General features: G+C 41.8%; 1 protein-coding gene across 9 annotated transcripts in view; it reads left to right on the forward strand.

Annotated features, from left to right (window-relative positions):
- ATXN7L1 (ataxin 7 like 1) overlaps positions 1-27,196 on the forward strand; it is a 70,398-nt gene that overhangs the window by 34,289 nt on the left and 8,913 nt on the right. For 7 of the 9 annotated variants that reach the window (XM_083463939.1, XM_083463941.1, XM_083463943.1 and 4 more), the window contains 5 exons: positions 11,190-11,412; positions 17,211-17,488; positions 22,412-22,494; positions 23,939-24,195; positions 25,267-25,459. In XM_083463939.1, coding sequence (XP_083320065.1) covers positions 11,190-11,412; positions 17,211-17,488; positions 22,412-22,494; positions 23,939-24,195; positions 25,267-25,459 — 1,034 coding nt within the window. Of the gene's footprint in view, positions 1-7,068; positions 7,168-11,189; positions 11,413-17,210; positions 17,489-22,411; positions 22,495-23,938; positions 24,196-25,266; positions 25,460-27,196 lie in introns of those variants that run through there. The other 2 variants (XM_083463947.1, XM_083463946.1) reach the window with 2 other exon arrangements.

The following is a 27,196-nucleotide window of genomic DNA, read 5'->3' on the forward strand; positions in this document are numbered from 1 at the left end:
GAAAAGGTGAGGAGAGGAGTCGTGATGGAGATGCCTCAAATTATTCTTGGCTTGGAGAAAGTTTTTCTCCCTCTCCTAAAACACCAGAACTCAGGGGCGTCCGATGAAACTGCATGTTGGAAGATTGAGGACAGACGAAAGAAAGTCCTTCTTTGCACAGTGCAGAGTTGAACTATGGAATTCGCTTTCATGAGCTGTTGCAATGGCCACCAACTAGGATGGCCCATTTAATGGAGAATATGACTATTAAGGGATGTGGGTGGCGCTGTGGGTTAAACCACAGAGCCTAGGACTTGCCGATCAGAAGGTTGGCAGTTCGAATCCCCGCAACGGGGTGAGCTCCCGTTGCTCAGTCCCTGCTCCTGCCCACCTAGCAGTTTGAAAGCATGTCAAAGTGCAAGTAGATAAATAGGTACCACTATGGCAGGAAGGTAAATGGTGTTTCCGTGTGCTGCTCTGGTTCGCCAGAAGCGGCTTAGTCTTGCTGGCCACATGACCCGGAAGCTGTACGCCAGCTCCCTCAGCCAATAAAGCGAGATGAGCGCCGCAACCCCAGAGTTGGTCACGACTGGACCTAATGGTCAGGGGTCCCTTTACCTTTTACCTTTAAGACAATCTGTAGCTGAAAACCTTAATGGCTGCGCTTTGTTTTCATTGTTGGAGGCAGTGTGCTTCTGAATACCAGGAGGAGAGAGAGTTGTTGCCCTCAGGTCCCGCTTGCAGGCTCGCCCATCCCTTTGGCATGGCAAGAAGGGAGACGGGTTCTGTTGAGTGAGCTTGGTCTCTGGACCTGGAGGCAAAAGTCAAATGCTTCTGTACTTCCAAGCTACAGGGGTTAGTGAGAGGCTTCTTCCTGCGCTTTTCATTTTCTTCTTCCGTGCCTGGGGGCTGCTCTGAGTGTTTGTAGGGCACAAAAGCAGAGCAGGTCAATGCACCTGTGAGCTGAAGGGGTAAAGGTGGATGTGCATTGGCTTGCTCTGCATACACGGTACATGCCAAGATTAGAGAAGTTGCCGAGGCAGAGCGAGCCTCTGATTTTCTGCCTCTCCTTCCTAGCCACAAGGTTTAAGCTAGAAAGAGGAGCAGATTTTCCCACGAGCTTGCTGTACATTCGACACTTGGGATAAAGAGGGTCCCAGCTGCAATTAATTTTTGACTGGCCAGGAAATCACATTCTGTTGATTGCTGCCACTAATTAACACAGGGGACAACCTACAGATATGAGGTATTATCCCTGTGCAGCCACCATTGGAACAAATATTTATGCCCATGGATCAGAATTGCCTGTCTCTTCAGTGGCCAAGTTTGGATTGCTTTCTTACTAGGCAGAAACTATTCAACATTTGCAAAGGGGGGAATGTAGAACTCATTGTACATGGGTCCAGATGTTGCAGTCAGTATGCTACATGCAACCTGGGAATCTACGAAGTGGGAAGGGTGGACAGAGTCCTGTCCCTCCCCCCCCCCCCCCCCGTTCATAGCATCTGTGCAGCATGAGGACTGCGTGAACTGGGCCACAATCAGTCTTCCCTTGCTTTATAGCTGGGCTGCCTCTGTTCCTTGAAATGTCAGGGACTGTTCCCTATGCTAGGTCCCACCAGTCCACATCACAAGGGGCAATGAATACAGGACTGATACAGACCTGCCAGTCCATGGCTGTATGCATTTATTATTATTATTATTATTATTATTATTATTATTATTATTATTATTATTATTGTTATTGTTATTACTACTACTACTACTACAGTGGTACCTCTGGTTGCGAATAGGATCCGTTCCGGAGGCCCGTTTGCAACCTGAGCAGAATACAACCCGCGCCTGTGCGGGTTGCAATTCGCCACTTCTGCGCATACGTGTGATGTCGTTTTGCGCGCATGTGCGAGCGACGAAACCCAGAAGTAACCCATTCCATTACTTCCGGGTCGCCGCAGGACGCAACCTGAAAACGCTCAACCTGAAGCAAAAGTAACATGAGGTATGACTGTATTATTAAAATTTTATACCGCCCTATTCCCGGAGGTCTCAGGGCAGTTCACAGAACAAAATCAAAATATAGCACCACAAAATATATAATCAAAATTAAAACAACAACCTAATAACACCCCCCACCCTCCAAAAACCCACATTTTAAACGGGCATAGGATTTGTCAATGAAATCAGCCAAAGGCTGATGAAGGTGCCAGGCGAACATCCCTGGGGAGAGCATTCCACAGACAGGAAGCCACTGCAGAGAAGGCCCCGTTCTCGTGTTGCCAACTTCCAAACTTCTCAAGGAGGCACGAAAAAGAGTTTCAGAAGTTGATCCGAGGGTTCAAATGGAGAGAGGCAGTCCTTGAGGCATTGCAGTCCTGAGCCATTTAAGGCTTTATAGGTCAAAACCAGCACTTTGAATTGGGCCTGGAAACTAATTGGTAGCCAGTGCAGTCGGACCAGGATCGGTGCAATATGCTCAAACCGTCTCTCTCCAGTGAGCCACCTGGCCACTGAATTCTGCTCTAGCTGAAGTTTCCAAACTCTCTTCAGAGGCAGCCCTACATAAAACACATTTGTAGCGTTAACACATTCCAAGCATGCATGCGCACACCCAAATAGTTCTGGGAGCTGTAGATGGCTAAGGGTTCTGTAAGCTAGGTCTGCTAACAAAATACAGTAAGCCTGCAACTCACACAGGGGTTACATCCAGGGGATCTCGCCTAAAGCCAAAATTGTGTATAGTCAAAACCCATTGGGTTCAATGGCGGGTGGTTTGGCCAAAGTAATCTTCCCCAGAACCCTGCCCCCTTCCCCCCTTTTTTTGCCACTTGTGTAAAGCTGAATGCACACGAGTTCAGTGTGCATAAATTGTGGGTTTACTGTGTGCTTTAAATGTGTGGTGTGCATGTGGCAGAAGTTGAATTCCACAAGCTTCCTGAAGAAGGGTACCTGCTGTTTGCAGTTCTTGCTTAAGCAAGTGTGTTCTGCACTTCATCACAAAAGCAAGCAGATCAGGACTGTGGGAAGTTCCTGCCTCAAAGCATCCTTACTCAGCAAACCACTCCCTTTCAAATTAGTGGGATTTGCTTTCAATCAACATACTTAGGTTCTGGTTTGAAATTATGTTGATCCACCCTGCCGAAAAGAGTATTGCATTAGAATGAACATGTGCCAACTGTGAACAAATAAGATTTCCACCTTGAATCTCTCCCCCCAACACACTGGCCCAGCAAATTGGTATTCAAGCCGTATGAAAAAGTAGCTTGATGCAAGTGAATGGGCACAGCAAAATATTCAATTTAAATATTGGAGTTCATATCAGCCACATGTGCTGTTTTCTTATTGTCGTGCTATATGCATTGCCTCCTCTTTAATAATGCGGAGTTGAGCTATTTGGAGATAAACCTCATTTTAAAGGATTGGCTGTGAGTGCGAACTCTGTTTATGTCGATCTGGAGGTACATCCTGGGCCTGTGTGTGTGTGTGTGTGTGTGTGTGTGTGTGTGTGTGATGGAGCAGCATATTCCATTGTGCTAAATTTACAGATTGCCTGTATAAGTAGAGGAAAAGGCTTCAGATAACTTTTGTGGCTAAACAGTTTGCTTCTTTAGGCTGCCCTTTCTTTGAAAGTGCACAGCTAATCAACAGCCTCATTTTATTTTCAGCATCTGAAAGCTTCCTACACATTTACGCACTTGTTAGGCTCACTTCCTTGGCTGCTTTAAATAACAGCTACCTCTTGCGTAAAAGCCGAAGGCACCATAGGCCACAACACCAACTGATTTTATTGACAAAGAACTGGGGGTTCTCTTACAGTGTGAAATAAAGCTGGTCTAACATGTGACTTTGTGGCCCCTTTGTAAAGAATATGATCCTTTAAAACTGTGTTTAATCTCTATTTCTCTGTCTAGTATACGGATCATAACATTCCCATTCGCAAATCATAGTAGGTGTGGGTCATCAGGGAAAAAAACCCTCTCTTACTGTAATTCTCACAGTACAGTAAACCACCACAATATTTTGTGACTTGCTATCTCGTCAACGGGACGTGGGTGGCGCTGTGGGTTAAACCGCAGAGTTTAGGACGTGCCAATCAGAAGGTCGGCAGTTCGAATCCCTGCGACGGGGTGAGCTCCCGTTGCTCGGTCCCTGTTCCTGCCAACCTACTAGTTTGAAATCACGTCAAAGTGCAAGTAGATAAATAGGTACCGCTCTGGCGGGAAGGTAAACGACGTTTCCATGCACTGCTCTGGTTCGCCAGAAGCGGCTTAGTCATGCTGGCCACGTGACCCGGAAGCTGTATGCCGGCTCCCTTGGCCAATAAAGCGAGATGAGCGCCGCAACCCCAGAGTTGGCCACGACTGGACCTAATGGTCAGGGGTCCCTTTACCTTTACCTTTATCTCGTCAAGAGATCTAGGAATGAGGTGTAGATAAGAGTTAGAATTTTTTTTTAGAATGGGGGAAGAAATTCAAAATGCACGATGTTAAGGTGCTTCTTCAAACCATAGGCCATATAGGTATGGCTGTAAATCTCTTACAGTTGTTTGCTTGCTATTATGTTGTGGCTGAATCTTTCATCAGGCAGCTTGGGATGATGCCGGTGTCCAGCATGGGATGTCTTCCTTCCATGCCTTTCAGCTATTTTTCTTTTCTTTTAAGAAAGTTGTATAGCATGCTAGAGATATGAGGGGAATAGTGAGGCTGGGGAATGTCTTTCCAAATATGTGTGCCTGCAAGACAGTGTGTGGATTGAAATTATTCACACCATAGCTGAGGAACTCTGACCACTGTTACATTCAATTTTGTATTTTTGCACGGCCCGTGGGTTTATTCAGGAATTTCAGCACAGGAACAGGAGGAAAAGGCTATTTAATTTCCCAATGTGGCAATAACTTAATTTATGTTTTTTTCCTGTCGTTTGAAAAGCGTTCTATTGGAACACTCAGATTTTCATAGCTTCTCAGCTGCTTGCATATACATAGCCAGCAGAGGGAGATCATATCATTACATATTTGGCCTTGCATCTATTGGCCTATTCTGGGATCTGAAGGAGGCTTTAACAGTAGAAAGCTGCAGTCAAATGCTTTCATTTCTGCAGGTGTAATTCTTGCCATCTCACTTGGAAGTTTAGCCCGCGAATTAACTGGTGTCCTAAAGGTAAAGGTAAAGGTACCCCTGCCCGTACGGGCCAGTCTTGCCAGACTCTAGGGTTGTGCGCCCATCTCACTCAAGAGGCCATGGGCCAGCGCTGTCCGAAGACACTTCCGGGTCACGTGGCCAGCGTGACATCGCTGCTCTGGCGAACCAGAGCCGCACACGGAAACGCCGTTTACCTTCCCGCTGGTAAGCGGTCCCTATTTATCTACTTGCACCCGGAGGTGCTTTCGAACTGCTAGGTTGGCAGGTGCTGGGACCGAACGACGGGAGCGCACCCCGCCGCAGGGATTCGAACCGCTGACCTTTCGATCGGCAAGCCCTAGGCGCTGAGGCTTTTACCCACAGCGCCACCTGCGTCCCTAACTGGTGTCCTAGAACTCTTTTAAAATTGGATTCAAATTTTAACCTGCCCTGTTGCCTTTCTTGGTTCACAAACACTGCAGCAAGTAGCAGAGCAAATGAGAACAAACTTTCCAGAATTGTATGAATCTCATCCGACAGTGTTGCTCAGTAAGGTGTAGAAACAGATTTCAGCTTTCCTCACTCCCCTCCTTGCTCCCTCCCTAAACTGAATAAGATTTGAAGCAAATTTATCTCATAACATGTCATACGTGAACAAAAATATATCCAATACTAGATCTATTGTTCCACACTTGATAATCACCTGATGGCTTTCCCAAGAGGAGCAATGTATATTTAATTTATTATTAGTTGTTATTCAAGGGTTTGTTTTTTCCTGTTACAAGAGTGACTGTTGCAGGCTGGCGTGCTCCTTCCGCCTGGAATTACTTTAATATTCTCTTGAGCCCTGTTTATTTTATTTCACCAAATTAGACTATAGTCACCATTTGTAATATGTTGGTTTTTTTTTTAATGCATTATGACACTTCTCTGTTTACATAAAACGCACAAATGGGTTATTTGGCTGGATTTTGCCAAGTATTTGATTCTATAGAGGAACCATATTTCAGTGAGTAGAGCACATGTTTTGCATGCAAAATATTATAGGTTAATTCAGTATAAATGAAACTTGGGTAATAAGGTGGGGGAAAACCTCTCCTTGAGACCTTGAAGAGCTGGTGCCAGTCACAATAGTAGCAGGGACAAGTAACTTGTGGCCTTACAGATATTTTTGGACATCAGCCTCAGCCAACATGGCCATTGTTCAGGAATTATGGGAGTTGAAGTCCAGGAATAGCTGGACCAATAATCTTACACCATATAAGACAGTTTCGTATGTTTGTGCAGCAAATGAAATAGTTGTTATGCGTATGCCTCCTCATCAGTTGGTTGCAGAACTCAACCAAAATATGTAGCACAGTGTTTCTCAAACGTGTGTCCCCTGCTGTTGTTGAACCACAACTCCCACCATCCCTAGCTAGCAGGACCAGTGGTCAGTGATGATGGGAGTTGTAGTCCAACAACAGCTGGTCACTCAAGCTTGAGAAACACTGAGGAGCAGTGAATAAACTTTTGACAGTAGAAAAAGAAGTGATGCTCTCTTGACTGATTGAACAGACAAGATAGCTCTGTTCGTGTGAACAGAGTTGCTGGCCATTGCTAAGCCACATTGTACACAGACAGTACCTAATTGTGTGGTAGTCCTGAGCTGTGTTTTCAAAATGCAAAAGGCCATGGTAATTGGGTTTAAGTTTACCGCCATCCCTACTTAGTCACCTTGAGATTTGCCCCCAACAAAACTTTATTAATGTGCGGAGTATTTTCCTTTGATAATGCATGGTAGTTGTCTTTCTCTTTTTGAAGCTGTTTAAAAAGTTATATTGTCTAACTGGTAGGGTGTGAAACCTGGTTAGGGATGGTGTTTTGTGTCTGTAGTCAAAACAGTTGGCGGCTGCAAGTGTGCCGCTTACTGGAGCAGACGCCTGCCTCGTTTCCAGCCTTTGCAAAATACTTAATCATATCGCTGTCATTCTCTGACAGTGTCCGTAACGTGAATCATTTCATGTTCCAGCAGTACAAGTTGTTTACAGTCGCCCTAGAATTGGATTAACTTGGCAGACTGGGCCTCGGTGTAAGTCCTTTTAGTTTACAATTTCTTCTAGCAAGCTGTTTTGTATACTGTGTCTTCTTGCTGATTTCCCCCTCCCCAGCAGAAATGAGGAGGTTTTAGCTGTTTTATGTCGGAAGACAATGTGTGTAACCAATACAGGAAAAGTGCAACTTGGTGGGTATTTCAGCTGATTGTTTTCCAGTTATGTCTCTGGAGTTAACAAGTTTCTTAAATTGCTTTTTTTTTTTTAATCAAAAACATCAGTACTCTTCTTCGACCCGGCAGTCTGTTTCCTTTGTCAGTTTACACGAAGAGCCAAAGCTAAACTCTCTGCCATTTCCTTTTCAACCGTGCAAATACAATTGGAGTGGATTCAGTTTGAAGATTGTTTTCAACCAAACTTGAAACTATGTTTATCCAACTCTCTCAGGTTATACATTTTTCTTTGGATGTTTTCTACCACTCCTACAGCGCTCTAATTTGTTAGTAGACTTTCCCTCTCCCTTCCTTCCTTTCTGTTATTTAATTTAATGGACAACAGTGTGTGCTAGACTTTGTCACAAGGAAAATGAAAGTGTTTAGCAAGGTGTTTATGGCGATTGGCTGTGAAGTAACTGCCTGTTATCCCTAATCTCCCCAATGACTCAAGTTATTTGGCTCATTACAAGAGTATCCTTTTTTGTATTAAAATATTCTTGGCATTTGGTTTAATGTTTAAACCTTTTAAACTGGAAGCATATGTCATATCAGTTACTAAGATAGTAACCTACAAAGTCGTTGACTTATGAGGGGTATGCCTGTACGAAATCAGTTTGGTTGCGTGCTTAATGAAAATTCCAAATGAAGTGTGTCAATCTATAGTTTTGCGATATTAACAGGAAGTACATTGCAGTAGCACATTAACACCATTGTAAATTAGTCCCTACCTTGCTCTGAGTCTCTGGTTTTCAATTTTGTAAGCTAACATTGATAAGTAGCTTTCTAGCTGGGTTAGTGGTGGCCTGATTTTCCAGTTTTCACTGGGGATCTTGAGCTCTATCTCAGTAACCCAGCCTGAGACAAGTAAAATTTTTGTTGCCTCTGTTCTTCTTTTGCTCCCAGTATTTTGTCTGCCCACAGAGTTATGTCCCCATATCTGGCACTCTCTGAGCACTTAAATGTTGGGAAGGCCGTGGTGACCTGCAGGGTTTCATATAACGCTATGCTCTATTTTCACGAGGCTCATTTTTCAATGTAAAAAGTGCCCTTTCAGTAAGTTAGAAGAATCTGGCAAACTGCACACCTTCCCTTCAGTTACTTCGTGCATTTTTTGCACCTTATTTGCAACCATTATTTGTTGAATTACTGCTGCGGTCTCATTTTATTTTAAAGGGCTTCTTCACGGCATAGTCCATGCCCATCAGGGTCATGCAGTGAACATAATGACATCGTAGCACTGCCTGGTCCAAGTCTTATATTTTATAGAGAGCTTTAAAAAAAATACAGGGGGTTTTAAAAAGACAGAATATCAATGGAGGAATTCTAAGCTCTCTTATTATCCTAACTGTGAATGGAGAGAGGAAACCTTTCCCATTGATTAGGCAGCAAGGCTGATACTATCAGATTTGCCATATTATGCTGGCGTTTTTACTGCCCACCAGTGGCGTAGCGTGGGGGGATGCGGGGGGGGGGGCCGGCCGCACCGGGCGCAACATCTGGAGGTTAGGGGGCGCAAATCCATGGGCTAGGGGGCGCAAATTACTTGCCTTGCCCCAGGTGCTGACAACCCACGCTACGCCACTGCTGCCCACCACCATTGCATGGGAGAACTCTTGCCCTGATGCAGCTATGATTATTTGCAACAGAATGTTGTTGGTGATAAAGACGATACATTAAATCAACCACACATGATCTGATAGGGTGGGGGGAACACTGCCTGATTGCTTTGGCAGTGGAAGCATATCTTTAAAAAGTTTTTTTTAAAAAGCACCGACCGAAAAGGGGCTCAGCAGTCCTTTTATGGTTGGTCCAGTAAGGAAGAATGCTTTAATCAGCAGAAATGGGGTTGAAATGGTCGCATTCTTAGCCCACCAAGTTCCTTTTATAGATTTTTCTTTAGTAACTCATTTCTACTCTTCTGCCTCTGACTTAGCATCCTGTGGCTGCACAACTGAAATTTACTTCACTTCCTGCCTTTTTGCATTTGTTGTTCCTAGGGCTTTTCATATGATTCTTTATCCTGAGATGATAATGACTTGTTTCACTCCAATCAGCAATTAATCTGTAAGGCTTGGGGGAAATACAAAAGCATAGTAATAATTTGGAGTTCTTGGCTCTCACCTTTTTGTGTTTTTCTCTGAATAACTGACAACTGTAGCATATGGTGACTTGGGTAATCACAAAGTTCAAAATTCAATACAAATAAACAACCTTGGATAATAAACAGGAATGACAAAACTTTCTTCCGGCATATGCACAAATTGTTGGCTGAAGACTGTAGCATGAATAAACACAATCTGATATGCTAGATTTTGATAATGTAAAGGCATAAATATTCATTCTTCTAGGCATTGTTCTTCTCACACATTCCTGTTATCTCTTTTCTCTAATGTTTGCAACGTTACTTGTGATACTTGGCTTGTGTTCTTTTTAAGAGCTCTAGTAAGCGCTGAGCATTTTTGAGCGGTTGAGATCATGTTGCTACTAAAGATCGATTATCCAACTTCATAATCTATTGACATAAAGCTAATCCACACAGTTTTAACGTTGGTGTATGTGAATTAAATGTATAACGAGGTATTGGCTTTTGCATGCATGAGACTGTACAGCCAGTGAGATCAGCTTAGACATTTGATATGTTCATGTGCTGAGGAATGGAAGAGAGTGCATTCTTAAGAGAGGCCCTTGACTCCGACACATTGAGCGCCTTTCCCCTTGTATTGGTCGGACAGAATGTGACCTTTAAGGTCCATGGGCTTCTCACTTTAATTTTGCTGAAGGATTGAAGAAGGAATTAATGTTGTCTTTCTCGCCCTTTTGTTTTTAACTGATTATGACCGTTAATATAAATAGTTAAATACTGATCAGTATAAACACTTAGGCAGTTCATTCAGATTCAGTTGGTAGTTCAATTTTTCGTTGCAAAAATAGGACCTGGCATTTCCTATAAATGTGGTAATTAATGGTCCCTAATGAGAACGAGTATGTGCAAACTGTTACTGCAGATCAAATCATGAGCAAATGAAAAGGCTGAAATTTGAAGTTTTGCATATCATAGTACATCATTTTGTGTTTGCTAACAGGCACAGGAAGTCAGGACAAAAAGTTTAGGACTGTTTCAAAGATTGTAACTGATCTGTGAGCCAGTTACTTTTATTTTCTGCTGCTCAAGCATGGGATCACATGATGACATATATGTACAGCAGCCATTTCCTTGACTGTTCTCTTTTTATTTGAAAAATGTGCCATTAAGATCATGGGAATTGCCACCACGTCTAAAATTATTTGCCCTAGTCTCAACATTTCTCTATTCTTAATTACAAGTCTACAAACAAGACTTGGGGGGAGGGAATGTTGGGAATTATTTTTGTGAGAGAAATGTAGCTTTGTTGTGTAATTATTCGGCCACCCTATTAAGCTGAATAGCACAGAATGAAGAGGTGCTGATATGTTTTGAGTATGCATAAGGAAAATTCTATTTATTATCCATACAGCTTGTATCTAGGCCGAAGATACCTGCAAACCAGCCCACTGATCAGACATAAGAGTCCCACTTAGTTTCCATTTGGCTTTTCCAAGGACGGTATTTCAGTGCCAGCTCAGCAATAGCCATTAGCATTGATTCACCAAGCACACAGTGTGGCACTGTACTCCATTTCTGTTTTGGCCATCTATATATTATAATATATATTATAGTATAAATAATGTTTTAATAGCAAATCAGTTTTATTCGGGATGCTTTGGGCTTATGGTTTCTATACTGCTTGGGTTTCTTTCTTTTTTCTTACCTAGCTGCCATTGTCTCGCATATTCATTGTCTCTGGCTTTTCCCCTCCCTGCTTTAGAACGAAGACACGGTTCAATGTGTAAGCCTTCCCCATCTCCAGCTTCTCCACCCTGCAATTCCAGGGCATCATTTATACAGATGAAACCGAGATCCTGTATCAGCGGCCATAACCCTGTCAATAACAACTCAAAGCCATTCAAAATGCCCAAAGACAATCTAATTACCTCCACTAGCAAACAGCACATGGTCTTTTCTTCGAAAGTATCAAGGGATAAACCTTGGTAAGTCACTGTTCTGGAAAACTGTTGGGGGTTTTTTTCTTCTCCATATTTCTTATAAAACAGGCACGGAAATTTAATATGTGGCTGAATAATGGATTTCTTCTAGTGTTGGAGTAGTGTGTGTGTGTGTGTGTGTGTGTGTGTGTGTGTCTTAAATAGAAAATCACAAGATGGACATATTGTTTTTGTGGTGTACCACAAAATGACATAAAATAAACAATCAGATTATATCCACAAAACAAAGATAGCACAAATTAGTAGCTCAAATGAATTTATCAACATAGTTGAATTATCCCTCAAAGAAAGTCTGAGTGAACAGGTGAGTTTTAAGCAGGTACTTCAATGCTAATACTGCAGGTGCCTTCCTGTTGTTGAGGACAAGTGCTACCACACTTAGGACCCTGAATTTGCGCGCCCAATACTTTCCTGCCTTTCCTTAGTTCCTTGTGCTGTGTTGACGGTTGCTCCAAAATTTCCCCTGAATTCCGGGTGTTGCTCTTGGTAGGAAGAGCTCCAGGAGCACAGCTGGAAGTATAGAATTCCCCATTTGGTACTTGGATCCCAGACAATAGCTGTATATAAGAATAATACTGTTACTGCAGGATTTGTGTGTTGCATCTGCCCAATTGCCCAATTGCCTGTGGTGTTATAATTGACTAGTTCCTTGTGAATTATTTACATATGGGAATTCATTCATGGCGCAAGAGCAGGAAACCTCCATTTATGCCCTATGGGGTGTGGGTGTACTTAACACATGTGCATATGCGCACACCTAAAAAAAAAATCCCAGTCATTTCATGTTGCAGCCCCATTGACATTAATAGGAAATGTTTGTTTAGTGGCAGGCCCAACCAGCTCTTAAGCAGAAACAGTAGATTTCTGGGTACCATTAAAAGGCATCAAACTGTCAATTATTTCATTTATCATTGTATTTGTGCTATCATTCTGGACTGTAACCAGCCCTGCAGCCCTGCTGCTGCAACAGACTTCCATGCATGTGACGGAATGTCATCTTCAAAAACCACAGAGCCTAGGACTTGCCAATCAGAAGGTTGGCGGTTCGAATCCCCGCAACAGGGTGAGCTCCCATTGCTCAGTCCCTGCTCCTGCCAACCTAGCAGTTCGAAAGCATGTCAAAGTGCAAGTAAATAAATAGGTACTGCTCCAGTGGGAAGGTAAACGGCGTTTCCGTGCACTGCTCTGGTTCGCCAGAAGCAGCTTAGTCATGCTGGCCACATGACCCGGAAGCTGTACGCCAGCTCCCTCGGCCAATAAAACGAGATGAGCACCGCAACCCCAGAGTCAATCACGACTGGACCTAATGGCCAGGGGTCCCTTTACCTTTACCTTTATTGAATGAGGACCTGTTTTTTCAGCCCTTTGGGGCTGCTTTTTAATAGCACTTTATGCCAAAAGAGTTAAAACATGCTTGAATACACATGTACAGAAGGAAGTCTCCCTTGCAAAACAAACCTTAGGCATTGCTAAATGACTGTCAGGATCTCTAACAGGGCCTGCACTTCCTGAGATCTGGAAAACTAGGACTTCAGCGAGGAAGTCAGATATACTATATCATTTTTTACAGCTGTGGTGACCCTTTTCATCATGTCTCCTTTGTCCTGGATTCCTGTGGCAGTCTTCAGTATATAGACCCTCCCTTAATTTATAATCTAGAACAGCCTCTATGCCTAGGGCAGCATATTGCCATATCTTGCTCTGGCTTTCTCTAGAAAAAATAATAATTTGTCAATATTGCATTTGATATTTCTGTCCTGGAAACATCTGGAGAAGAGCAACCCTAGGCCTTTGTGTGATAGGATATCCTTATTGTATCCTTATTGCAGTTTTTAATATTTGACAAGGCCCATTACTGAACAGTTTTCTTTCCTAAGGGACAAAAGTTGAATGCATCGTAATTGTAGCATATAGAGTAGAAAGGATGGTTCCTTTATCTGTGAGAATTAGATTGGATATGATGCAGTTCAGACCCTCCAAGTGTCCCTATTTTTCAGGGACGTCCCTGATTTACAGAAGCTGCCCCGATTTCTGATTGGATCCCAGAATGTCCCGCTTTTCCTTAGGACATCCCTATTTTCATTGGAGAAATGTTGGAGGGTGTGGAGTTATCCGACCCCCAAGCCATCTGAAGGCAATCCTGTATAGGGAAGTTTTTTTTAAAATGCTTAATGTTTTATTATGTTTTTATATATGTTGGAAGCTGCCCAGAGTGATTGGGGCAACGCAGTAAGATGTGTGGGGTATAAATAGTAAAATTATCATTATGGAATGGGGCGTCCCTATTTTCATCGGAGAAATGTTGGAGGGTATGCTTCTTCATTTGCTCTTAATTAAAAATGACATAATATTAGAAAGGGACGTTACTGATTTTCTCGGCTGCCATTGTGCTGTTTCCAATGTGAGACTTTCCTTTGGACCACATTTGGTGACACCAAACTTGGGTCCATTAAATTCTGTGGGTCTACTCCGAGTAAAAGTTAGTTGTATATGACCCAATAAGAGGTTGTGATTTTGCAAGTTAATAAGGAATTCAGACTTCCTTTGGAAAAGACATTTCCTGAGGAGGGGATAGGAGGAATCACATCAAAATGGCTGAACCCCACTCCATGACAACATGGCGACAGCAAAAAGCTGGTGAAATATTAGTTAATCCCAGTAGTTATTTTATATACCGGGGGAATGTCTGCTACTTTTTGTTCTTGGATTTTAACATCAAGAGTATGAATTCTCAATACGTAACATGCAATATCCATTCCAAAGTTGTCGTTTATAGGCAAAAGGTAGCAACCACAGACTCAAACCCATTTTAAAACAGAGAAAACAGTCCTGTTTCTACTGAGAGGCTGATCCAGATTAATTTTTCAAGCCTCTGTCCAGCATCTACTGAAAAGCAGCACTTAGAATCATAGAATTGTACCAAAAGACCAGTCCTCTGCAGTGCAGGAATATCTTGCCCAGTGTGGGGCTCAAACTCACAACGCTGGAATTAAGAATCTTGTGCTCTACCAACTGAGCTATCCCAACTTGTATTCCGGTTGGCTAGGGTGCCTTTTCACCAATCCCATATGTTCTCAACTACAGCTTTATCACTAGGCTATTTCTACTCATCCTAATGTCTGGCTTCTTTGTTCCCCTTTACTGGATTGCAGTTTTACGGGGTTTTTTTAAGGGATAGGACCTGCCTCATGGAATCAGTTGTGGCTTTGACCCATCTTCTTGCAAGTTGCCCAGTTTCAAAACTCAGTCATTGTCACTTGTGCAAAATAAAGTTCTGAATGATTCACTTACCCATGAAGTATATGCCATCATGTTTATTGTAGAGATGTACTTTGCTGATACAAGTTAGCTATGACAGTAACTCCATTATAATTAAATTCCAGCACCCAACAACGGATGCTAAAACACAGCCAGAGCTGGTTTAACCATCTTGATATGATAGAATAGGGCCTCATATGCAGTGATAGCCTGACAGCACTTCTGCTAAATTTTCTGTGTTGGGCTCCTTTAAAATTCTGCACAGATTGGAACACAGTGAATATTCTCTCATCATGTGACTAAAGGAGCAACAGCCCTCATTTCCAACTGTAGAGAAATTTAAAAACTGGTAAACACAGGACAGATGCTGCACGTAGAAAATCTTCCATGAATGAAAGAATAGCGTATCGTGACATGGAGAAAGATAATATGGGTTGAAGGCAAAGGAGAGCATATTGATGCATGAGACAAGAGAGGCATGGAGCTTCATGCTATCGTTCTGCCTATGACTACATCTCTATCTCTGTATTTATACTTCTGAAGTACTGAAAACAAGAATAACAACAACAAAAAAAGGAATTGGTATTTTAAAAGGGGAAAAATTGAATGCCCTTTTCAAGTTCTTAAAGCAACCAGGTTAAACATTTCTTACAACAAGCTAACTTTAATGTGAAATTTTACAAAAGGTATTGGCCAGAATTTTGATTGTGAAATATTTTTGGCAATCAAATATCTTCGCAATGTACTAATGATACATGATGATTCAGGCTATTTTGACTTATGGCACATTTACCAAATCTCATACGTGGATGTAAAATCTGTATTGGTTAAACTGTACGCTGGGTTTTTAAATGTTTGTGTCTGTTTCAGTGTATTTTCCCTTTTCACTGGGCAGTGTGCAAGGCGGTTAACATAAGTGTACTTAAAGCACATCTCTAAATAATAATATAAATAATTAATGATTAATAATAATAATAATAATAATAATAATAATAAGTAAAATATCAGCAAGATAACTATAAAACAGAAAAGCCTTGGTTATAAAGCCTTCGAAATAAGTTAGTTTTAATTTGGCACTGAAATCAACACAAATTATTCACAATGCCAGTGTCTATTACCATAGTTTTCCATTGGCTAGGCAGTAGGTTTCCGGTCTAACCAGTAAAAGCTGGGGCACCCAAAGAATGGCCTACAATGAAGATCTTAAAAAATGCCAGTTTCCTTTTTTCTTTTTCTCCTGTATCAGCAACATTAGCTAAATGTGTTTTTAGTGTTGTGTGTGAAAGCTACTTCTGAGTTTGACTGAGATCAGAAAGTGAAATTTAGTATGGTAATAATATAATAAAGCAACAAGACTATAATGGAGCGAGGAGAACTTAAAGCTGAGTGCAATGATCCTTCTGGCTTGCTTTGTATACTTCTGCCAGTTCCACTTCAAAATATGTATTTGTCACTACAGTGTCTGAAAACTTTTTTTTAATTAATGAAACACTGAATCTGTTATTATAATACGATCAGTGTACATAGTCTTCTACAGAGTAAAGGTCTCTGTAGTCATAGGACTTACAATTTTGAGAGTCTGATTTTGTGCCCAGTACCACATTTTGCAGTAGTTTGGAACTGAAATACAGGTGGCAATCATTTTGCACAGGGGTTCCGTTCTGGTCCTCTATTTCAGGGTCCGTTAGATTTATTAAATGCTGTGACAATATTTAAAAGCATGCCATTAAAATCTTTTAAGACTTCTCTTCTGTCTATCAAACACTTTAGTTTGGATGATAAATTTGAAAACGTTAATATTCTTTTGACTCCTTTTTTTCGCTGTGATGGGACGTGTGTGGCGCTGTGGGTTAAACCACAAAGCCTAGGACTTGCCGATCAGAAGGTTGGCGGTTCGAATCGGGTGAGCTCCTGTTGCTCGGTCCCTGCTCCTGCCAACCTAGCAGTTCAAAAGCACGTCAAAGTGCAAGTAGATAAATAGGTACCGCTCCGGCAGGAAGGTAAATGGCGTTTCCGTGCGCTGCTCTGGTTCGCCAGAAGCGGCTTAGTCCTGCTGGCCACACGACCCGGAAGCTGTATGCCGGCTCCCTCGGCCAATAAAGCGAGATGAGCGCCGCAACCCCAGAGTCGGTCAATACTGGACCTAATAGTCAGGGGTCCCTTTACCTTTACCTTTATTCCCTGTGATAGAGGCCTGCACTATACAGCCAGTAAGCCTTATAAATTTACACTATCTCAAGAGTAGGCATAATAATAATCAAAGAGAAAACATTTTTTAAAACAAGTACAGATAGGTTTTTAAAAATACATATATATCCCACCACTTATATTTTTGTGTTTAGAAGTGGCCATTAAGAAAATAGTATGCGCACATGTTAATAAACAGTATAACTAAATGTGCCGGTTTTAGGTTAATTCCAGGGTTAGTGGCTGTAATGTGAAACCAAGCATGGAAGGAAGTTGAGAGACTATATGTCGCATGGTGCAGAAAACACATCTTGAAGACTTTCTCTTTGGTGTTTCAGTGTTCCTGTTCCCGTAGTCAGTCTAGAGAAAATTCCTAACCTAGTGAAGGCAGATGGTGCCAATGTTAAAATGAACTCTGCAACCACTACCACCAGCTCCACCTCCTCGGCCTCTTCATCTACCACATCCGCTCCAATTAAATCTGCTTTGACATGTAAATCGGTGCCACCATCGCCAGAAAAGATTTTGAATGGCAAAGGCGTCATAGCTCCATCAATAGACAAGAAACACCAAAATGGCACTAAAAACAGTAACAAGTCTTACAAGAGAGTTTCAGGTAAGTAGCATTGTAGCATGACTTGATGAGATCCCATCATTCTTCGTTAGTAGCGCTTGTTGCTATTTATTATATCCCATAGCTATTATTTACATAATGGTGATCTCGGCCCACATGTCAAATCTGTTTATGCGTCAATACCGAAGCACAACTTGCCTCACACTTTATATTGGTGTTCTGGTATTATTTCTTAATTTTGCAAAACGTAACGTAGGGGATGTGGGTGGCGCTGTGGGTTAAACCACAGAGCCTAGGACTTGCTGATCAGAAGGTTGGCGGTTTGAATCCCTGTGACAGGGTGAGCTCCCGTTGCTCGGTCCCAGCTCCTGCCAACCTAGCAGTTCGAAAGCACGTCAAAGTGCAAGTAGATAAATAGGTACCGCTCTGGCAGGAAGGTAAACGACATTTCTGTGCGCTGCTCTGGTTCGCCATAAGCTGCTTAGTCATGCTGGCCACGTGACCCGGAAGCTGTACGCCGGCTCCCTCGGCCAATAAAGCGAGATGAGCGCCACAACCCCAGAGTCGGTCACGACTGGACCTAATGATCAGGGGTCCTTTACCTAATATAACGTAGGAGAGAACTAAGGAACAAATTCTGTAAAAATCAAACAGGATTATCTCATAAAGAAGGCTATTGGCTGCTCTTCCCTTCAGTGGTTTTTAAATAAAATGGATTTGGATCTGAATATTGCCTTGCCCCAGTGGAAGGCGGGAACCTCTGGAACTAACCCAATGTTCCCAAATTTGAACAAGCAAAAAAAAAGCAATTGGTTGCACAAATGAGAAATGCTACTACTTCTTCTCTCTTGGATAAAGGTAGGTGTCCTTTACTTGTCTCATTTGTCAGCATTCCCTTCATGTGAATATTCATGCCTTTGTTAGAACAAAGGCTTGCTGTAATGACACATAGCTTTGCTCATTGCATTTCAACTGGCAACCATGCACTGTATAAACTACTAACTGTTGACTTATTACTGTACTCCTAAAAACTTAAAGAAGTAAAGATCATTTCATGTGCACTGATGGTGACCAGAAGATAGAACGCCTTCTATTGCAGGAATGTTGCTTGTACAATTCCATTTGGTCCATGATATAGGAAAGAATGTGATTTTTTAAAAATGTGTTTTGTTTGTTTTCAGCGCTTAAAATCTGGACAATGCATAAAATTTGAAAAGTAAAGATAATCATTGGCTCTGGGTTCGTAGCCATGATAGACTTGCAAGATAAGGAATAGAACAAGAGAAAGGAATAGAGGATGGGAAAGGAGGAGTAACCATGGGACGCTTAGGAAATGATTATTTTCAACGGGTTGGTTTTTTAAAAAGGAAGGAACATACAGTGGGCCTCCGGAGGAAAGGGATAGATTTAAGAAGGAAGGTTAATGGGAGAGTGGAGAATGTGGTGGAAGAAGGAGAAATAGGAAAGGTGTAGCGGTCCAAAGGTACGAAGATGCTTGAAAGCAAGAAAGTTAGTGGTAAATCGAAACAAGAGGAAAAGGGAGAATATTCAGAGCAATTCAAGTGAAGAAAGGAACTGAGAGTAGGACAAAGGTCAGAAATAGGAGGACCAGAAAATAGAATCTTATAGTGATGCAAGTCTAGAATTGAGAGTTGTGTGAGCAAGAAAAATAAATGAGAATTAAGAAACATTTGAGGTGAGAAAGCAATGCTGAACAATCAAGTCATCTTTGTTCAAATGTTGGGGGAGAAATGTACACAATGCCTGAGTAAAGTATTAGCGCTTAACATTATGGGAGAGAAACTACAATTCTGGAGAAATTTGTGTGTGCTGAAATACTAGCTCTTGTACAAAGGAAGTTATCCACTCACCCCCTTTGATTATCCAGATGCTTTGTGTTATTATGAATCTATGCATGTTGCTTCAAAGCTGCAGTGTCTTTTTGCAATTGGACAAGCCCAACTGCAAACTCCCTAATGAGAGATCAAATAAATGGGAAATGCACAAATATGGATGCTGTCTTTCTAGCAGACAATTCAGATTACTTCGTATATGTATAGTTTTCATTATCTCATTTTAGTGGTTTAGTTCAAAGGCAGCAACAGGGGCATTTGGCTCAAGACTGTGTGCCCTTGTCATTCAGCACTGTGATGCTTCTATGAAATGAGTGAAAAGCTTTCCAGGAAGTTTTATTTTTCTCAAAGAATTGACTTTTAGCAGGCCTGTGCAATAAAAGAACATTGAAAGATTGTATTTGAACATTAATGGTTATTTGGCACGTTTTATTAATACCTTAGAAATACTAAACAGTAATTGGTTTGATAGGTATTTGAATGTACACATTCGTATTAGCATAGTTATATAGATGTTCTAAGAAAAAACTTCCCACCATAGCATTAGTCTAATAATAGCAGCTTCCTGTCCTCCTAGACTTTATTATGTGTTGCATAGTACTTGCATCACAGATCTGGCACTCATTTTTGGCCCCAACTTTCATGATTAGGGGGGGTCTCTTCTTAATTTTTTACCATGCATGTGTTTGGATGTTAGTGCAAACAGTGAGAGTCACCTTCTCTTAAAGGTAAAAGTACCCCTGACCGTTAGGTCCAGTCGTGGACGACTCTGGGGTTGCGACGCTCATCTCTTCTCTTACTCTGACTTAGTTGTGGGTCCTGACCCACCAGCTGAAGTATAGCTGTAGGTTACTTGAAACGGGTATCTTACAGACTCAAATTTTAATAGGCCGACAGGAGGAGTTCCCCAGTTGTGGAACACTCATCTGAGAATACCTCTCCATGTTTCTCTCAGTTTAAGTACACTTTACAACATCCTCTGCCCAGGGATGATAGTGAAGAGGCAATGTTGGTTTGATAGTAAAGGCTGTGAGTGGTATGGTATACGGAGTAAATGAATAGTATCCTCTTTCTCAGCATTGGCTGGTCCCCAATTGGAGTATGGTGTTCCGCACTAGGTGCCACAATGAAAGAACATTGTCAACAAAGAGGAAAAGTTCAGAGGATTCTGTGATGAGGGTGACAGAAGGTCCAGCAGGCAAGTCATGTAAGGAAAGGCTGAAGGAGTTGGGTATGTGTAACCGAGACAAGATGAAGGGCAGAACAATATTTTAAAGAATGTCAGAAAGCAAAGTTGGGAACGTATGTTTACCACAGTTAGTAAGGGAGCACAATTAAATGACCTGTTAAACATGTAATACCAAACTGTGATCTGGCATTACATGAGCAAGTCTTGGGCTTGCATGTTCCCTTGTCCCTCATGCACTCCAGTTCCCTCACTGACTTCAGTTTTGGGCAAACCATAGCTTGCAATCGCATCCAAATGAGCATGCTATGGTGTATGCTTTTCTCCTGACATTAAAAATGAAACAAAAAAAAAAAAAAACCTTGGTGGAGAAATAGAACAAAATAAACACAAGAAAGATCTTTGTAATTAGTGCATAATTATGCCATATTCAGGAGTGTTTGCAACCATTCGTAAGAGCTAATGCTAGACCTTTAACATGCAGTCTGCCAAAAGTTGCAAGTGGCAAGAAATTGGTAAGAAATGATCCTCTGAGAATTCTTATCATATTCTTGGCTGTTATGTAATAGTAAAAATGACGCATTTTATTGTGGGAAAGTCTTCTGATCCCATAAATTTCACCACTCATGCTTTGATCAGAAATACAGAATCATCTGACCTTTGCAGATTGAGAAAGGGGCATGTCTGTTCTGTTTTTGAAGGACATACCTTGAGAGGCACATACTTAAATTTAGTGTTGTGCTTTGTTTAAATGGCAGGATCTAAACACTGTTCTGTATTAGGGAAACACTTTTTCATGTTTGATGATGTCTTTGTGCATGCAGATTGGGTCCAATCCTTGACCTTAAGTGGGGAGCCTATGGCTCTACCAAACGCTAATTTTCTTCAACTCCCGTTGACCAGTACAGGCAGTGATGATGGGAGCCATAGGTGCCAACTCCCTGGCGCCTTGGGGCACCGACAAAAGTCCCCATGAAGGAGCCGGGCACCCACAAATTTTGGTGCCAGGGCCATGCACACTGCATGGCACCCAAGGCCCTGGGCACCCACAGTCACTGGGCCAAGCTGGCATTCCTGATGGGAGCTGTAGTTAGACAACATCTGGAAGTTAGAGGTTCCCTATTCCTGGCTCTGTAAAACGTTTTGCCTGGATGGAAGAGTGAACAGGTAAGCTACTGCATGGGAGCTGATCGAAAACTGTTGTCAGCCCTGATCTAGCCCAAGGCAAGTGTAACCAAAACAGGATGACTGCCCATTGCTTTGATCCTAAGAGTATGAGTAGCCCATAACTTTTCTGATAGAGCAGTTGGGACAAGATGCTCGTTTTGTCCAAGCCACAGGAAATGGAGGGAAGGAAAAGAATAGTTTCACATGCCTTCTAACAGGTACGAGAGTTCTGCACACCTACGCCCATAGCAAGAAGCCTGCAACCTCCATCGATCTGTCTTCCTCCAGGTCTTTCATTACATTTCATATTGAGCTTAGTGAAGTGCTAATAAATCCATCCGTTACACAAGAACAGTATGGAAAGCAGGCCTGCACCAGCCGTTCCCTTTGCTACATTAAATGCTCTGCTGTTAAGGGGTAGGTGATGCTGGTGGGGTCGTTTTCAAGCTTCAGTTCAAGAAGCAGAGCGGAACAGAGAAAGTAGCTTTGTTACTAACTAGATAGGAATCTTGCTAAGTTTCTGTGTGAGAGTGAAGTGTCTGTGAATCTGTTGTCTGCAAGCATCATACCTTGATGTAGGTATGCTAAAAACCAGAATGTGTTCAGGAAAAGTACAATATCTTTATATATTTATTCTCATCTGCACCATTAAAGTGTATTTAGTTTTTGTTTCATGTCACTTTAAACATGCTAAGGTTTTTTTTTTATAAAAAAGGGAGAAAACCCTCTCACTTTATTACAATTATTATTTTCAAACAGAAAGAGAGTTTGACCCAAATAAACATTGTGGAGTATTGGATCCTGAGACAAAGAAACCCTGCACAAGATCACTCACCTGCAAGGTAGTTTTCTTGTTAATTTAAATATCTATAATGCTTTGCCGTGACTGACATTTTTACTAATGTATAAAGGTCATTCTAATACGTCGTGTATTTTTAAATAGCAAGAGCAACTCCATATTAAATCAAAAGGGTGATTTTGGTCACCGTGGTTATTCGTTGCCAAACATATGAATGAATGAATGAATGAATGAATGAATGAATGAATGAATGAATGAATGAAAACAATAGTTCTGCAGTAGTGCAGTCCTCATTTATGGATAGGCTTTATCTTTTTTTCTTTTCGTAGCTAATGCATAGGGGTTAAGCACTTGATACTGGATGAAGTGTTGATGACTGGAGGAGTAAGGGAGGCTGACAAGGCATTTAATGGCAGGTTTCAGGCATTGGAGTGCAAGGAGGGACAGCAAGAGGAACCAAACAAAAATCCCTTTAAGTGGAGTAAGCATCTCCCTGTCTCTTCTCAGTACTGGGGAGGACAGAAAGGAGCTTGTCTCACTGGAGGAGCTCCCAAACTCAGGCCTCCAAAGCCCAGACCAACGTTATCTGACCAGGAATATCCAGTTTGGTGGTTTCCAATTAAAGGGTTGAAGCACACAGACGTATCTGAGCTGTTTGTCATATATGACAACTTACTCCCTTAGCTAAGGAAAATCCTTTTAAGGCCATAATTTAACAGATTACAAAGGGGTAGGGGAGAATAGTAATATTTGCCTTCCCTTTTAAGAAATGTGGAAAAGTCAGAGTGCATCTGAGTGACTTCAGCATTGCAGCTCCCTTTTCAGAGTAAAGAAAATATTATTTTTGACTGATTGACCCAAACTGAGAACCCATCTCTTTAGGATATATTGCCTTTTGTAAAGACAAGAACACCTGCTTTCTACCCATTCATTTAAAAACAAAAGGAAAATATTCCTGCAACTTTGTTTTGAATGAATTAAAGAGTTCTTTTTTTCTTTTTTGGTTTGGTTTTATTCTCTTTGTAAACTGCTTTGAGGACTTTTTAAAACTGGTGTATAAATAATAAACAAACTTGTAGATGAAAAGCTATTGAACATTTATGTTGAAGGTACAGAGAATGCAATTTCCAGGTCTGGTTTGCAATTAATTTACACAGTGACATCATGGAACTTGTGCTATTTCCTGGATTAATATATTCTAACTGTTTTTATATTCACACCCCCATTTTTTAAAACCACAATGCTCTGTTTATGCTACTAATGTGTAGAGTGTTTTCATGGAAAGTTTTCTTATCACCAAAATAATGTTTCATTAAACTGTATGTGCCTCCGAGGACAGGTGAACTAACCTGTATAGAAGAACGGTTTTGTCTTGTCATAAAATCAATGATCAGTCAAATATTTCTAGCTATCTTCTAGATTAATATTTTAATTGATTTTTATATTTACACCCCCCCAAAAAAATTTCAACTACCCTATTTTTTTAGACTCATTCACTTAATCACCGGCGAGCAGTTCCAGGCCGTAAAAAACAGTTTGACATTCTCTTAGCTGAACACAAAGCTCGATCGCGGGAAAAAGAAGTCGCAAAAGACAAGGAGCATCCGCAATGTATAAGGGAAACTCATCAGCCCCAGCCTGTGCTAGTCCAAGACGCTCCGTCGGGAACATCAGTGAACTCTGGGCAAGAGCCCAAAGGAACGTCGCCTGCAAAATCAAGACTGCCCAATTCAGCATTTCCTAGGTAAGTGGAAATGGGCACAGGATTCTGGCATTCAGTGAGCATTTCCACAGGAAGTAGTGGGCCCAGGGAAATGCCAAATTATGATATGAGCAAGCTCAAATACAGTGGCGTGGATAAATTATGGAAATCATATTTATTTATTTTGTGTGTGTGTGTGTACACACACACATACACACACCTCGTGTGCAGTGCAAAATTTTAGAGACTGAGGGGACTCTAGCAAGAACCAGGAACTTGTTTTCCAACTGCTTTCCACAATCAGGGCTTGAAAGTTGCGCCTTTTTAATGAAGTAGGAAATGATCAGGTTCCATTCTGAATTTCATTGAGAATTCTGCAATTCAGTTCCTGATAAAAGTCCCTGCAGACTTCAAGCCCTTCTAAATTTCTGATATCAACATCATACTATACTTCAAAAGCTTCTGTGCTTTCTGTATAGTGCGGGCATTGAATGTTGCAGCATTTTGTATCTTCTCCTTTTCTGTAGGAAATGTCTATTTTCCGATCCAAACTTTCTGTCTAGCAGTAATGCATTTAATGTTTCAATACTAATGCCATTTTGAAGATGGATTTTTGTAAAAGGTTTTTATGTGCAGAGTTTATTGAAACGCACACAGCTCAATCCTATGCACATTTATTCAGAAGTCAGTAACAAAGAATTCAGAGGGACTTACTGCTTACTTAATGTGTTTGTAGTACAGGTGACTCTCCACTTAGTGGGAGTTACGTTCAGGAGATAGCGCGGAAAGCCAAATTGTGTATAGTCAAAACACATTGGGTTCAATGGTGGGTGGGATTGCCAACGTCTTTTTTCCTGTAAGCCCATCCCCCGTTTATTTTATTTTTTGCAAAGTGTGTAAAGCTGAATGCACACAAGATAAATGTGTGCAAGTTGTGAGTTAGTTGTATAAGGCTTCCATCGTAAACATGCTTAGGATGTAATAAGTTTTATTGAGCATGGTGACATATACTCCAGCATAAGTATGTGTTGCAGTATCCTACTGTAAGTTTCCTTTTAGCTAGGAAGGTAGTTGTGGAGTTTGAACCCTGTGTTGGTCATTTTACCCTCTTAGGCCTTCCTCTGCAAACAGCATAAATAGCACTAGTTCTTCAAACCATGGTGGTTATGCTCCAGAACTGCCTCTGCCTTCTATGGGAGGAGATCTGCCTAGCAGATTATCTAGTGATGAAGGCGAAGTGGAGGGATCCGAAGAATCTGAGAAGTTAGACTGTCACTATTCCGGACACCATCCTCGACCTCTTGGGGTATGTCTTTTTATCTCCAGTAACCCTGTTCATTGCTGACATTTGTGACTGGCTGTATACACTTACGAAAGAAGTACCTCATTGCTGAAAGCATGTGTGTTATATAAAGACACATCTTATTAACAAACTGGCTGTGTTTGCATGTAATGCTAAACCATGGTTTGCTTAACCTAAGTATGATTTGCCTAAACATTTGAACCTGCTCTGAGCAAGTAACCATGGTTTGGATTTTAACAAGCCACCATTTGAACTCATGATTGCTTGGCTTATGAATGGTGGCTTGGTACCATGGTTTGTCATTACACCCAAACCTAAGATCCTGGAGTAACCTTGATTTGTTTGAGCATCCCACTCCAGCTATTCACCAACATACAGAGGCAAGGCTGTTAGAAAGTGAATCTACTCCCCAGGCTAAATGACCTGTGCTGGGTTCTTTTCCAGAAGTAGCCCTCTCTCTTGATACTGACTTTCTCCACCCAACTCTTCCATGGCATGTCCTAATTTACTTTGTAATTCATAATCAAAGGCAAGGGTGAGTGAGGAACCTGTGAACCTCCAGATGGTGCTGGTGTTCCACCACCCCTCACAGCTGACCAGCTGAGGAGGGAGAAAGTTTGTTTTCTGCTGCTCCAGAGAAGCGGACACGGAGCAATGGATCCAAACTACAAGAAAGAAGATTCCACCTAAACATTAGGAAGAACTTCCTGACAGTAAGAGCTGTTCGACAGTGGAATTTGCTGCCAAGGAGTGTGGCGGAGTCTCTTTCTTTGGAGGTCTTTAAACAGAGGCTTGACAACCATATGTCAGGAGTGCTCTGATGGTGTTTCCTGCTTGGCAGGGGGTTGGACTCGATGGCCCTTGTGGTCTCTTCCAACTCTAGGATTCTATGATTCTATGACCATGTTGTCTGGGCTGATGGGAGCTGGAATTCAACAATGTTGGAGGTTCTCAGGTTCTCCATCCCTGATCTGAGGTCTCCCAAGTTGGTAAGCTGCCCTGCCCAACGCTGCTCAAACTTTGTATGCCAACGTCAGTCTACCCAACTGTACCGTTGCATTGCTGCAGATCAGTCAGTCATGTTGAATGATACAGACCACAAGCTGTGAACGTGCAGATAATAATAATAATAATAATAATAATTTTTATTTATACCCCGCCCTCCCCAGCCAAGGCCGGGCTCAGAGCAGCTTACAAGCAATAATAAAAACAAGTTGAATGATTACAGCTTAACAAAATTAAAATACAACATTAAAATATTGAAACATTGAAATATTAAAATGTAGCCTCATTGCAGGAGGAGAAGGAAAAGAAAAAAGAAAGAGGGAGGGAATCAAATTGGCTCCAAGCCAAAAGCCAGGCGGAACAACTCTGTCTTACAGGCCCTGCGGAAAGAAATCAGATCCTGCAGGGCCCTGGTCTCATGAGACAGAGCGTTCCACCAGGCCGGAGCCAGTGTTGATAAGGCCCTGGCTCTGGTTGAAGCTAATCTAACTTCCTTAGGGCCCAGGACCTCTAGGGTGTTGCTATTTATGGACCTTGCTTTCCTTAGATATAATTGCTTCTATCCTTAGTGATGTTAAAGTAGGGACATAGATTTGTGTTTCAGGTAGAAGGCAGCCCATTAATACTGAAAAACAACTGAATGTAAGATGGCCTCAGGTGAGACTTGAAATTCCACCTAGTGATTGAAGGCAGAAATTCATTTGCAGATGCTCCTGGACCAAAGTTCACTCTGTG

Source organism: Podarcis liolepis (genome assembly GCF_965112155.1).
Source record: "Podarcis liolepis genome assembly, chromosome: 10".
In the NCBI taxonomy this organism is placed as follows: domain Eukaryota; kingdom Metazoa; phylum Chordata; class Lepidosauria; order Squamata; family Lacertidae; genus Podarcis; species Podarcis liolepis.